General features: G+C 45.7%; 1 protein-coding gene across 4 annotated transcripts in view; it reads left to right on the top strand.

Annotated features, from left to right (window-relative positions):
• SUCO (SUN domain containing ossification factor) overlaps positions 1 to 14,622 on the top strand; it is a 96,091-nt gene that overhangs the window by 21,943 nt on the left and 59,526 nt on the right. For all 4 annotated transcript variants that reach the window (XM_077278018.1, XM_077278019.1, XM_077278021.1 and 1 more), the window contains exons 2-4: positions 12,522 to 12,630; positions 13,453 to 13,551; positions 14,067 to 14,218. In XM_077278018.1, the coding sequence (XP_077134133.1) occupies positions 12,522 to 12,630; positions 13,453 to 13,551; positions 14,067 to 14,218 (360 nt within the window). The remainder of the gene's footprint in view (positions 1 to 12,521; positions 12,631 to 13,452; positions 13,552 to 14,066; positions 14,219 to 14,622) is intronic.

Raw genomic sequence — 14,622 nt, 5'->3', positions numbered from 1 at the left:
ATTTCTTAAAGGGGTCCTTTTCAGACTCTTTTTGAATGTCCATTCTCAGATTTAATGCCCGTGATGGGACACTATTTACTGGTGCATCTGCACCCTGTATTCAAGTAGCTCTGTTTTGATATTCAAGCTCTAATATGTGTAATTGATTAAAAAAATATAGTAACAATTATTAAAGTATATTTCTCATATTTTGTAATTTTCTGTGATTATTATGCTCCATTTTGTGTTTTTGAACCCTTACTTTGGATGTGGATGTGACGGAAGGTGTTTTCTCTGGGTACATTTGAGCCATAAATAGTGTAAGTGGACATCCCCTTTTACTAGAAGGTTTTATATTGAGCTAGTGTGAATGGACTTCTTCGCAAACCTCAGTCCTGTAGCAGACTATCTGTCACCGTGTTTTAATTACATGGCAGCTATTTTTCCTTGTCCTCGGCCTGAGTCTAAACTCGCATTAAAGTCCCAATACAAAGGAAGTCGGTGAGAGCGGGGTCACCAAACTGATTCTGGGATTAATTGTGTTTGCATAGACCTCTGTCACATAGAATTGTGCTGAGCTCATCGCTTCTACCATTTAATACGGTTACTGGGCATTAATGTGTGGAATGTCGCCAGTACGAGGACCGTCTGCTGCATGAAGGCTGGGAAAGTGGCCACCCTGAGAGTGATGTGCACATACGCTATATGGACACTATGAATGGTATTGTTGAAAAGTGGAAGGGTTTCAAAATCGCAGCAAGAAAGTGAGAGTGGGGTTGTCAAGTGCCGGGGAGCAGAAGGCGTAAATCACCAACACTGTGCAGACTCACTGCGGAGTCCAAACCTCTTGTGACATTAATATCCGCACAAAAACTGTGCCCCTCCCCCACTGGGAACTTCATGACCATGCAGACATATACAGAAGGGCATTAATAATCCATAAAACTTGATTCTGGCCCTACGCACGACTGTTTTTTTTTTTTTTCTTTCTTTCTTCTTTGTGCTAGCTGAGAAAGGGGCACTCAGTGGATGCTTATAATGTCTCTTCTCCAAATCATTGATGTCTCGGAGCCCCGTCCCATATTCCAATGGTTCCCCAACCTTTACCTCAAGAGTCACACTCACTTCTGAGACACGGTTGCCAGCCACATCCAGCGCACCAACACTTCCCCAATTAGTGTCACCAAGAGCCCCAATTACCGTATTTTTCCGACTATAAGACGCACTTTTTCCCAAAAAAAATTGTGAGGAAAATGGGGGGTGCGTCTTATAGTTGGAACGTAGGCTTACCGGCATTGTGGCGGCGACAGAGGTGCGGGGATGATGTGGCGCGGTGACCGGTATGGCGTGAGCAGGGTCCCGTCCACATTTGAGGTGAATCCGCGACCCGGTATTGAAGGAGAGCAGCAGAGCTGGGTGAGTTACGGTCTTCCCGGTGGCGGCGGCCATCTTCCTGAGGCCGCGCGTGTGCAGATTGAGTTTTCTGCTTCCTGGGGCTTCAGGAAAATGGCCGCGGGAGGCCGCGCGTGCGCAGATGGAGATCGCGGCGGCCATTTTCCTGAAGCCGAGTTCGCAGATTGAGATCTCGGCTTCAGGAAAATGGCCGCCGCGATCTCCATCTGCGCACGCGTGGCCTCCCGCGGCCATTTTCCTGAAGCCCTGGGAAGCAGAGTACTGAACCTGCGCACGCGCGGCCTCAGAAAGATGGCCGCCGCCACCGGGAAAAACGTATCTCACCCAGCTCTGCTGCTCTCCTTCAATACCGGGCTGCGGATTCACCTCAAATGTGGACGGGACCCTGCTCACGCCATACCGGTCACCGCGCCACATCATCCCCGCACCTCTGTCGCCGCCACCGGGAAAACCGTGACTCACCCAGCTCTGCTGCTCTCCTTCAGTACTGCCGTGGCGTCACCTCAAATGTGGAAGGGACTCTGGCTGCCGCCACCTGAGGAAGTGACCGCACATCTGCCGCCGCCACAGCACTGCCGCAACCTCCCCATGGACACCAGGCCATGGCGTCACCCACCTAAGCAGGATGGGACCCTGCTCAGGTGCACGCCGTTCTGCCCACCGCACCTCAGCATCACCTCACCTCTGCCACCACCATGCCTCCTGTGACCCTGCTCTGCCACTGCCTGCCCTCAGGCAAGAGATCTTAAATTCGGACAATAAGACGGACACCCAGCTTATAAAAAATCTTTTTTCTGCAATTTTCACCCCAAATTTGGGGTGCGTCTTATGGTACGGTGCGTCTTATAGTCCGAAAAATACGGTACCAGTATAAGGCTATGTTCACACATTGTTTTTTGGGTTTTTTTGCTGCATTTTTATCTAAATTAAAAGCTGCTTTTTACAGTAGCAGCCAAAGTTGAGACCTCAACTTCTGAGACACTTTTTTTTTTTTTTTTGCTGACTGAATTGGAAAACTGCAGCATTTCAATTTTTTTTTTTTTTCAGCGATTTTTTTTTTTTTTCACCCCCAGAAAGCAATGAGTGCAAAAAGATTGCCATCAGTTAGTTTTTGCTCTGTTTTTAGTGATAAAAGTAGGTACAGCAGGATTTGAAACACATTCGTTTTTCTAATTTTTTTTTTTTTTTTTTCTGAAGTTTAAGCCAAACTGTCTTGGTCTCTTCACCTGATGGCTGTTAGGATTAGTACAGTTTAAATAAATTAGAGATATGTGTTAAACCTTGCCTGACCAATGTGCACAATTGAATAATGCCTGACCAACTCAAGGGGCCGACCAATGTTTAAAACTAAACAGTGCGTTGAATACCCTCTGCCTATCCTGACCATACAGGGCTCCTGTCCTCTCCTCATGCAGTGAACTGCTCTGTTCAGGTGTAGAATAGAGAGTGCTGCTCTGCAGGAAAACGGCTCCACAATCGTCAGGTCATCTGGGGTCTCATGGGTTGCACTCCCATCAATTAGTATTGTGGCACCAGATGGAACATCCTATATTCTGCATGTGTTTTTTTTCCAGTATTCCAAGAATCATCCTCATGGAGGAAATATATATAAATACATGCATCGCATCGCGTATATAGCACAGCCCACGTAGTATATAGCACAGCCCACGTAGTATATAGCAATGTGGGCATCATATCCCTGTTAAAAAATAAAAAATAAAAAAAAAGGTTTTATATTCACCCTCTGACGTCCCCCCGGATCCAAGCGAGGCCTTTGCCGATGCTCTGGTCCCAAGAGTACAATGCGGTCTCGCGAGATGATGACGTAGCGGTCTCGCGAGACCGCTACGTCATCATCTCGTGAGATCGCAATGCATGGAGCGGTCACCGGAGCGTCGCGAGGAGCGTGAAAGGCCAGTTCCTGATCCGGGGGGCCGACGGACGGTGAGTATATAACTATTTTTTTATTATTATTATTTTTAACATTAGATCTTTTTACTATTGATGCTGCATAGGCAGCCTCAATAGTAAAAAGTTGGTCACACAGGGTTAATAGCAGCGTTAACGGACTGCGTTACACCGCGGCATAATGCGGTCCATTAACGCTGCCATTAACCCTGTGAGTGCTGACTGGAGGGGAGTATGGAGCGGGCGCCGACGGCTGGGGAGTAGGGAGGGACTAATTCTCGGCCGCACTGTGCCCGTCGCTGATTGGTCGCAGCCTATATATAATTTTTTTTATAAACCTATTCTCACCATTTATCCCCCTACTCCGCTGGAACTCTTATCTCTGCTTACCCTCCATCAACAATGACATGCGGCTGCAAATCAATGGTCCAGCAGGGCTTAAAGGGTCTTTTCATTTTGTATCCTTTCCACCTTCTGAAATGCCAGAAAACCCCTGTCTGGCTCTACAGAAAGACCCCCATTCTAGTGTTTGCTGGGGGGGTCCCATCAATTGGATATCTATGACCTATCTTGTATGCAGATGGTAAATGTCCACTGTGGGGAAAACTGTTTTAATGGTCTGTTGATGACTGGCAGCTTCAGGATGTCCCGGATGGCCAGCAGTAGTGCTGTCTGGCCAGTCGCAGCTCCATGTGGAAAGGTTTGTTCCTGTCTAAGACTAATGTGCTTTTGCTGTAGTATGTGGTGAATGAAGGGTTAATTGTGAGTGTCAAGATCAGCAAAATCCCCAGTTCTTGATGGCTTTCTGAAAACCCCTCAGTTACTAAGCATATTTGCAGCGCTGTCCCCCGGGGCCTTGAGTCAATGAATGTTTTATGTATTTTTAGACTCTCTGCATACAGCGGGGCCGTATACCCAGAGATTTCTGCTCCACTGCCCCGTACAGGGAAGTGCATGGGGGGCTTCTTTCCATGGTATTAAGGGGGCACCTCTCCAGGTCATTTACATGAGCCGCTTTCCTGGAGAAACCTCTGTAATCTGTACGTTAGACTTCCCCATGTGTTTCTCCTGGACAGCTGTAATAACCATATGGTATAGATTGCGCTCGGTATCTGTATTATAGCCCATGCCATTCCCCTAATGTGATCGTCCTGATGGCTTTTGGCAACTGCTACATACACAGACTACAGAGCGTCATGTAAAATATGTAGACTGCAGCCACATAAATATCTACGATTACTGATGGCCAGAAACATTATATATTCATCTCCTCATTTACGGATGGATGGCAGCCTGTCGCCCAGCATCTGTCACCGTCTGTGTCGGAGAGCAGAATAATGTCAGTGTTCAGTGTCTGTATCCTAATACCGCCATTATAACAGCATGGTGAATAAAAATCGCCTGCTCCCCATCATCAATTATAAGTGATCCCCCTGCGTCCACCACAGGGCTCCCGGTGACTTATGCAAAAGGCAACTAGCAGCAGCCAGTAGCAAGAATGGAAGTCCAGTGGTCCATCCATAGTCCACTGTAAAGATTCAGTCCACGGCCTACTGAAACTTTCTTACATTGGCTAAGGCTAAGGTCACCCTTGAATTTGGCTGGTCTGCGTATGGAGCTTGAGGGAGGAGGTACGCAGCCATACCGCAGGCAGACCAGCCAAACGCAAGTGTGAAACCAGCCTAATCTAGAGTTTTTTTTTTTTTCTCTTTTTTTAATACTCTGTCATTTCAACACATGTATTCCTGTTGGATTGTAAATGTAGCCACTATGAAAAGTTTAATTTATTATCCATGCCAAAATATTGTTGTCCTCTGCCTGTTGTGAAGCTTTATCTGTCTGTGGTTACAGACAAGCAGGACAGATTACAGGGAGTGGGGTCATATCAATACAAATCTGCTCTCTTCCTGCCATTATATAGAGCTTAGTAGGAAGCTGCTGGGCCCTTCATCATGGCTGGATCTGCTGTCTGTGATTCTCTGGTGTCTGTGATTCTCTGGTGTCTGTGATTCTCTGGTGTCTGTGATTCTCTGGTGTCTGTGATTCTCTGGTGTCTGTGATTCTCTGGTGTCTGTGATTCTCTGGTGTCTGTGATTCTCTGGTGTCTGTGGTACATTGCCAGTCACCATGCCACCATTCATATGCGCTGTGCGATGTAGGAGTGACGTGCCGTGATAAGGCCATGCGACGCGTGTCACAGCCTAAATGGGTTTATAACCCCCAGCCTTACACTAAAGATGCCCAAGGTTCTCAGTGGGTGTACACTGGTGAGGAACTGAGCGCAGCCTGTAAGGATAGATCATTTGTATTGGTGGTTGTCAGAGCCCAGTTGGAATTTAGTTTTTTAGGACATTGCCTTTGTTTTTGTTTTTTTCATACTGGGTTTGACTTAATGGGGTTGTCCGGTCTAAGATGAAGTCTGCAGTCGCGCTGTGTGACTGCAGATTTTTGACCAATCCCCCGGTGCAAGCACCGTGCGCTGCGAGGAGTCACTGGTTTCTGACCTGGGAATATCAGTGATGTATGCGATATGCATGCTCCCGGGCCAGAGCAGTCTAGTGGATGCGACTGTATGGAGTGTGGGCGCACCATCTTGTCTAAACTTGTACGGAGCGAGTCGCGCCCACTGGATGGCTTTTGCCCAGGACTATGCATATCGCATACATCACTGCTATTCCCAGCTCTGAAACCAGTGACTCCTCGCAGTGCATACAGTGTGTGCACTGCAGAGATTCCAGTCTGCAGTCGTATAGAGTGACTGCCCACTGCTCATTTTACACTGGACAACCTTCTTTTAAGGGGATCTGTCACCAAGCAGGATTAGGAGGACTACATTACATGAGACAACTAGTCCCGCAGTGATAATCTACTGCTGATAAAACACTGATTTTTTTTTTCTTTTATAGAAGCAGCCCAGTAAGTGATGCATTGCTTCAATCAGGGTCTCTGTCCATGCATCATGCTGCTCTCAGATTAAATGGCAAAAAACTGCTGACAGATTGCTTTTAAAGCATCAACACATTATTGGGATTGAGATTTTTTTATTTTCTTTAACTTTGAAGTTCTCTAGAAATGGTGTGAGTTATGTGCACTTGAGCAAGTTATGTACAGTATCTTGTTGTGAAAAAATTCAGCAAATACCTGGGACTATGATCAAGATGGCAGCTGCTCCTACAGATGGCCGATTCCTTATTCATGAATTTATGAATTTCTCTCATTTTCTCCCTTTTACGTGTTGAATATTGATGTGTTTCTGACTAGTAGTGTTTTCCGGTTGCACTGATGACCTTTATTCTCTAAGCTCCCCATGTTCTCTCCTGTTATAAAATGTCAGATGCGTTAATCCTATAATATCCTCCGGTGAGCTGTGTTATATGGATCTGTAAAGTTGCAAAAATAACAGCTCACGTAGCCAAAGGCTATGATCACACGCAGCATTTCTGCTTTCACCCACTTGATTACAAATCTGCAGCATGCCCATTCTTTCTGCATTTTTGCAGCATTTTGCACCCATAGAAAGCAAACAGAATGTGAAGAAATACAACACTGCTGTGTTTTGGTGTATAAAACAGACTTTATTAAACATTTACTGTAGACACAAAAAAAAGTCTGGGGAAAAAGTTTGATCAGTTTTTGTTTTTTTTTAACTGCCAAGATTGCAGGTTTTGTCTTTATAAACAAAATGTTGCATGTGAACATAACTATACTGTACAGCAAACCTTTTTAGTGGGCTAATGATGAGCGGGCTACAGACTGTAACATCCGCTGTGCAGTCATTATTCTGCAGAAACTTTCTTCCTGTTCAGTGTCAGGATTTAGTCAGTGTGAATAATGGCTGCTAGTTACCACAAAGTCAGAATGCGGTGGGTGTCACTGCAGCAAAATGTCCCGTAGCTTGATCAGTAAGTGTATGCTGGGTTTTCCTTCCCCTCTCCCTCCATACTGTATCCAACAACTAAATATAGCGGTGTGTCGGCTGTGATGTTTCCCTGCGTGGAGCACTTTGCTTTCTATATTTTCAGACTCTGTTGCATCTGCTGTGCCATCTGGTTTCCTGAAAGCATTTCATACTTACAGTCCATGGCGGCACATTGCATGGAAGCTGTCAGTTGTTTTTGTATAGGTATGGATAATGTATAATGCCCCGTAGCATCTGGACCATGGGGAATACTGGAAGATTCCAGCCCTGAAATGCAGCTCTGGAATAACACACAGTGATTCTGATCAGTAGTTACTCATCTGTTCATGTAGTCTAAGGCTCTGGCTACACAGCGACTTTGGCTGCCATTAAAGGCACTATGTTGCTGCTACATTGCTGCGCAATACGAGAGAGTGGAGTTGCACAGAGACCCCTAGGGAATCGTGATCAAGTCACAGAAAGTCCTACCAGGTCTCATTTTTTTTTTTTCTTCTTTTTCGGCTTGCTCGCTGTGCTTGTGATATCCTAGAAGTTGCAATGTGACCTTGTCAACTTACTTTGTGCTGCTATGTAGCTGCGGCGCACAGCGTTTTTTTTTTGACTGCATGATTTATGACGCTGCCAAACTTGCCATGTAGTCAGACTTATTTGTGTAATCTTATGTTTTCAGGTGAACATGTGGTTATACCAATGCGAGGCAGCCTTCTCTGGTGAGATAGTTATGAGAGCAGTGATTGTACGTGGGACAGACCTGCTTTTGGTTGCGTCAGTCTTTGATTTAATAACACAACATGCTCCTTTTGTGCTTTTTACTGTCCTGTTGGGTTCAGCAGACATTTTGGAAGATGAATTGAGGTAATTATAGGATGGACTGCAGCCACAAGTACGTCCGGGCATCCACATGTTTGGTCTGGCGAGCCTCCAGTAAAAAAACATAAAGAAATCACAGTTTTAAAGGGAATCTGTCAGCAGGTTTTTGTTATTTAATCAGAGTGCAGCATAATATAGAGCAAGAAAACCTGATTATAGTGATGTGTTGCTTACTATCCTGTGTGCTGTAGTTTCAATACTATCAGCAGGAGATTACCACTGCTGGACTAAGTGTCACGTGCACAGCTGTCCAGCTAGTGAATAACCCCGCCCCCACCATTGGCTACCTGTACACCAGAGAAAACGGGGATTGTATCAGAACTACACCAAGCAGCCCAGTAAGTGACACATCACTGGAATCGGGGTCTCTTGCCCTGTATTATGCTGTCCTCAAAGTACATGACAAAAACCTTCTGACAGATTCAATGTGGTGACTCTCCAGCTGCAGCTGTCAGGTATGCTGGGAATTGTCCCCCTCCCCCCCAGCCTCTGAAGAACTCTGCTATAGTTTAGTTTTTTAGGGGAGACTTGTGTTTTTTCCACAACAGTTTGATACACTTAAAAAGGAAAAAAAAATTGTCAAGTGGGGCAAAGAAAATGGGGGGGAGAAAGTGAGTCTTTGTGAGAGGGGACGGGTGCTGTGAACGCTGGGCAAGTACTATGATTTACGTTAGAAATTGGTATAACAGATTGCTCAAATCTACACCAGCTTTATTTATTTATTTTTTTTGTGCCACACAGACTGGCGATGTGATAAATGTACTAATGGGCTTCTCAATTACCAAGTTCCATTTTACTCCAGCACTTTTTTCAGTAAAGGGGTTGATTGATGGAAAACAAGTTATCACCTATTCACAGAACAGGGGGTCATTTGTTGCTCAGGAATTTTGAATTTTGGAACCTACACAATTCGGGAGAACGGGTCACTTGTATCCCTGTCACACTGGAGCGGCGACACTCGCGCTCAGCCGCCCCTCCATTCATTCCCCATGGGGCTGCTGAGCGCTGCGCTTGGCTTTTTCCGCCAGCCCCATAGAGCATGGAGTAGTAGGTGAGCAGAGACAATATGGAGAAGTTGGGCACGTTTATCAGTTACCGTATCAGGGGTAGAACTGCCCAGTTGTGCTGATCGATGGTGATCCCAGCGGTCGGAACTCCACCAATCGACCTGCACTCATGAGTGAAAACAAGTTGTCACCTGACAACCCCTCCTGCCAGTATAGAAGTACCATTTTTAGGTATTAGCCAGAATTAAAAGGTTGAGGGTGGATCCTTAGGAGGCATTTATCTTTATGACCAGCACCTCTTTACCTCTAATTTTACTGACTCACCAGTCTGAAGCAAGGATGAATAAGGTACAAAATGCGACCGTTTTACATGTGTTTGTAGCGATTTTAATGTTGCAGAATGAATCAAGTATTTGTACAAGGAGGACATTTGTCCTTCTTTGATTTTTTTTTTTTTTTTTTTTCTTTTCTCTAATTTTTCTCTATTTCGGGTATCCTGGCACAAATCACTTGTTGCTATACCATCTTCAGCTAAATCTCCCAGTACACAGATGTTGGCTCGTTCACACTATCTGGGTCACTTTGCCTATCTGGGATCGCTGCCATCCTCACTGATTTGCATTGGCTTGTCACTTCTGGTGTGCGAACCAGAGGCGATACTGCCAGCCTGCTAACACCAGACTAGACTTTAGCCGCATCCATGCCGGTGCATGCGGCAGAAGTACCATACAGGTACTCTCCAGTGTATATAAGCCCGGCTTCACACATGGACTGTGATGTCCAGACCAGCCTTGGTTGCTCACCACCAACATTGCCAACTCCTGGCATCCCGGTAATCTTAGATCTCATCTCTGATTTCTCCTCCTCTATATCCTGGGGTTCGGCTCACTGCAGGCTGTTTATGCTCTGGGTACATGTGCGGTATAAGACCTCGCTTGCTTCGCAGTTTATTGCGCCACGTTACCTGATCCATACAATGGTTAGCGATTTCTTCTGCCTCTGACGAGTTGTTCTCTAGAGTCGTCATCCTGCTGCAATGAATTCTCCTCTCGCACCAGTTATCTTCATCCTCTTTACTATTACAAGCTAAATATCTGCATCAGCTTTTGAGTGCTAATTCCCTCACCCAATCCCAACCATCACCTCCAAATATTATAAGGGAGTGAAATCCTCCTACAGAGGTTCCTACCTGGGGTGTGATACTCTATCCTTATATATAAGGAAGAAGGATGGATCCATTCCCTGCAGCTCCGCTCCGCTGCCATTTTCTCTTGCAGGCAGTGGAGCTGCAGGGATTGCTCCCTGCCTGCCGCACATGAGGGCAATCTGGCCAGGGGGGCCTCGGGGCCGGATAAACTGGCCAGATTGCCCTCATTATTAGCCGACTTGCAGGGGTCCCCCTTTGCCTCCAGGCCCCGGAGCAGCCGCACCGGTTGAATAGGCGGTATGTCACCGCAGTGACTGAAGTGTACAGAGCAGTGGTCCTGCTCTGCACCTATAGGATGCCAGACCTGGTCAGCAAGCCCCCACCTACCTGAGATAATGACCTGAAGGCTCTGGTAGTGAAGGGTTGAGGGCAATCAGTATCACTCCCTAATCTGCTTATTGTGTTGGACTGGTCAGTGGGTGTTAGATGCGGACGGCGGTGCATTCTGGCAGAATCTGGGCACAGAAGCCTCCGCTGAATCCTAACTTGGTTCTCAGTGTGTGAACATGCCCTAATGCAATTTCTACTAATTCAATGCTGCATCCAGGAGACTGGATTTTCTTATCCCTGAGACTTCTGGTGCAGCAGACAAGTCTGTACTGTAGGAAAGCACTTAGCATTCAGGGGTGTCAGTGCTGCACTGATGGAGAGCGGTGTGTGATGGTGTGAAATGAGTATTAATAGTTAATCATATTGGTAGCTAAATTGTAAATGTGTATCTGCGCTTTAATTATTAATGTCTGCGGCATAATCACATTATAATGCAACACACAACTATGATCTGCTGCCCATCATAGCACTTACTGCCCTGTCTACAAATCCCGGGACTTCTACCTCATTACTGTGTGAGAATTCCTTCTAGGATAAACCATAGCAAATTAGCCTCACCATCCAGAGCACGGACGGCGTATCCGCCTTGAAGCCACCATAACGAATAGGAGTTTATAGTCCAGCTCCAGACAAGCAATACTCTTTTATTAAAGTGCAGCACAACTGGTGACGAGTTAAAACCTCACAACATTACGCATTTCATGTGTTCAATGCACCCCTAATCATTATATCTGTGATTGGATTGGGCATGTTTTATTTTTTTTTTTTATAGAAATGGGCGTAACATTCGTCCAACCACATCAAGCATAGGTTTTTGTTTTTTTTTGTTTTGTTTTTTTCATTTTTAAAGATCTTAAAAACTGTGTATTTTTGGGCTCATATTCATCTTTATTAAAGAAGCCTCCCTACTTCCATCAAAATTTTTATCCTCGTAATATATCGGTCATCATATTATTACACAGCACTGTGTACTTACAATTGCTCATTTTGCCTTTCTATCCATCAAATTGTTCTCTTTCCCATTAGGGCTATAACGTCACCTGATTAAAAACTGACTAGCTGAAGCCTTCTAAGGCTACTTTCACACTAGCGTTTTTTTGCATACGTCACAATGCGTCGTTTTGGCGAAAAAACACATCCTGCAAAGTCGTCTGCAGGATGCGTTTTTTCACCATAGACTAACATTAGCGATGCATTGCGACGTATTGACACACGTCGCAACCGTCGTGCAACGATTGCGTCGTGTTATGGCGGACCGCCGGCAGCAAAAAACGTTTGTAACTTTTTTTGTGCCGACGGTCTGCCATTTCCGACCGCGCATGCGCGGCCGGAACTCCACCCCAACCTCCCCGCACCTCACAATGGGGCAGTGGATGCGTGGAAAAACAGCATCTGCTGCCCCCGTTGTGCGGCGCTTGCACAGTATGCGTCGGGCCGACGCAGCGCAACGGCCCCATACCGACGCTAGTGTGAAAGTAGCCTAAGCTCTATGTAGAAATAGGTCAATTTTCCCTGCATGAGTCATAGGTCACTGCAAAAAGTCTATGGCAGGGGGAGCAGCTAGGTCATGAGTTGATGAGGGGAATGATAAATGCAGGGAAAAGAAGATTTCCTGTTTCTACATAAAGGAGAGAAAAGAGAAGAATTATCTGCGTAGAAAGGCGAAATGAGCAATTGTAAGTTCACAATGCTTTCTAATGTGATGACTGAAATATACTAACAGGATAAAAACCTTAATGGGGGGGAGGAGGAGTTCTTTAAGTAACAAACGTTATCTGCTCTTGCTTTCCTTGCACTCATGCGTTAGAGGGTCTTCAGTGTCATGATCAGACATACTGTTGTATTTAAACTCTTACTTAGGTTTGCTTTTGTGTTCTTCTTCTTTTAGGCTTCCATCCCGCCATGTGTTTTGCAATGAGGACTCCATTCTTCCTGCAGAACAAGTCACGGAGAATCCTGAAGGCACTATAAATGAAGATGAGCCCGCCAGGAAAGAGGTATGTGGAGGTGACCTTTCAGTTTGTCATGGTAGATGACCAAATACTTCATCTAATTATTGTGGATAGCTATAGCTCATACATCGTCCTGGGCAGGCAGCAGGGCAGACCTCACTGGACTAAGCACTGGTTCTGCCTTGATGCTCAGGATTTGGCTCTGAAGTGTAAGCACTTTCTGAATGTCACCCTGACCGGTATTTGGCGCTGACCGGTGTTGACTGACCCGCACGCAGACGAGAATCTGACCGTCCCGGCAATGCTGTAATAGAGGATTGTGCAATGCTCCATGAGGCTCAGTGCTCCTCGGGGCAGGGATACTGTTCATACACAACCGCCACCATTTCTGGATTGCTGTCCCTCCGACCTTCAGTGTGATTACTGATAGAGATAACGGTACTTGCTGAATCACACTCGTCCACATGCCATAATGTAAAGCTAAGAATATGTGAAGTATCCGTAAAATACGCCATTACCTCAGTGAGTAGGGGATCTGTCTGCTGCTTTAGCTGTGAGAATATAATTTTCTAAATTGCTCGGCTCATAAATCTCAGATTTAAGGAACTGTATCTGTGAGGGATGACCCATGAACTGAATGTTTTCTTGGTTCTGCGGTGGTGGTGACAGGCTCTACTCCCACAGACATTTGTGACCGCACCGGTCCTCTGACTGGGGCTTCCAGAAATCCTTCTTGTCCGGAAGACCTTTTCGGATGTTGAGATTCTCATATTGCATGTCATTACTTTTATAAAAAAATATTTTAAAGGTAAATTGTATGGTCTACAGTCACACACTTTTTTATTTTTCTTTCCTGAAACAATTTAGGAGGAAAAGGAGCCCCCGAAGATATTAGAAGCAGTAGAATCTGTCCCACCAGGTCAAGCGCAAGAAGACGCCACGTTAGACTGCAGTCAGGATGACAAGGTGATTCTAGTTTTTCCCATCAGTTAAAGGGCTATTCCTGACTTACAAAGTGATTGCATACATCGCTAGGATATGATGTCGCTTTCTGATTGATGGGAGCCTCAAACTCTGATCCCTGAGACTGAATCCAAGAATGAAATTGCGGATTTCAGCACTGTGTCCTCTGCTGGATTTCCCTGCCCAGCCAGACTCCGCAACCTGCCCCAAGACCCTCCGCAGCCAGTTCAGGAAGAGCTTGGAAGGAGATGCAGCCCTCTCATTCTCAGACTTGGTGGTCTCAGGAGAATTTGGCAACTCCAATGATCAGAAATCAGACAAGTGAGGAATTAACATTAAGCCCAACACATTAATACCTACTTGTAGGCAGGACTTCTACTTTAGCCTTACCCGGAGAAATCCTATGGTTTACTATCCTCTCAAAACCTGATGATAGGTTCAGCAGTGTTAGTTTCTTTGTTTTGTGAAGGTATTGTATGTATTTTTTTTTCTTCCTAATGTGACTTGATTTTGTGCAGAGCAAACAACCAGAGCAGCAGGTGCTAGATGTACAACCGCTCGGTGACAGTGACACTAACGATGTGGAGAAGGAAGCTATAAACTTGGCTCCAAGTGTTGAAAACATTTCCAGTTTGTCTACCTCAGAGATCCCTCCAGACCCACAGCCTGAGTAAGTCATATCTTATACATACGGAAAGATGTTTTTCCTTCTTTGTTTTTTTTGCCCGTTTGTTCCTTTTCTTCCTTGACTTTGTTGCCATCCTATAAAGCCATGGCATATTGCAGGGATATGCTGTCACTGATGTAGGGTCCCACCACATGGTCTCTACAGTGCCAAAAATGAAGGTGATACAATGCTGGCATTAGCACTGCAACCTCTGTGCAAACTTTTCCCGTAGAGAGGCGCCCAGCAAAACGTATAACCATTGATGAATGAGACTTGCTGCTGTTCCTACCAGCTATGTGACTGGGGCAGCTGCTGCGCAGGAAGCTTAAAGGGGTGTTCTGAACTCCAAAGTAATTTCCCTTCTTCATTCCGTGGAGGGGACAGGGGCGCCAGCATTGACCGCAGCC

Source organism: Ranitomeya variabilis, chromosome 8, assembly GCF_051348905.1.
Source record: "Ranitomeya variabilis isolate aRanVar5 chromosome 8, aRanVar5.hap1, whole genome shotgun sequence".
In the NCBI taxonomy this organism is placed as follows: domain Eukaryota; kingdom Metazoa; phylum Chordata; class Amphibia; order Anura; family Dendrobatidae; genus Ranitomeya; species Ranitomeya variabilis.
The sequence above is the reverse complement of the archived record's forward strand: the minus strand, read 5'-3'. Positions and strand labels throughout refer to the sequence as shown.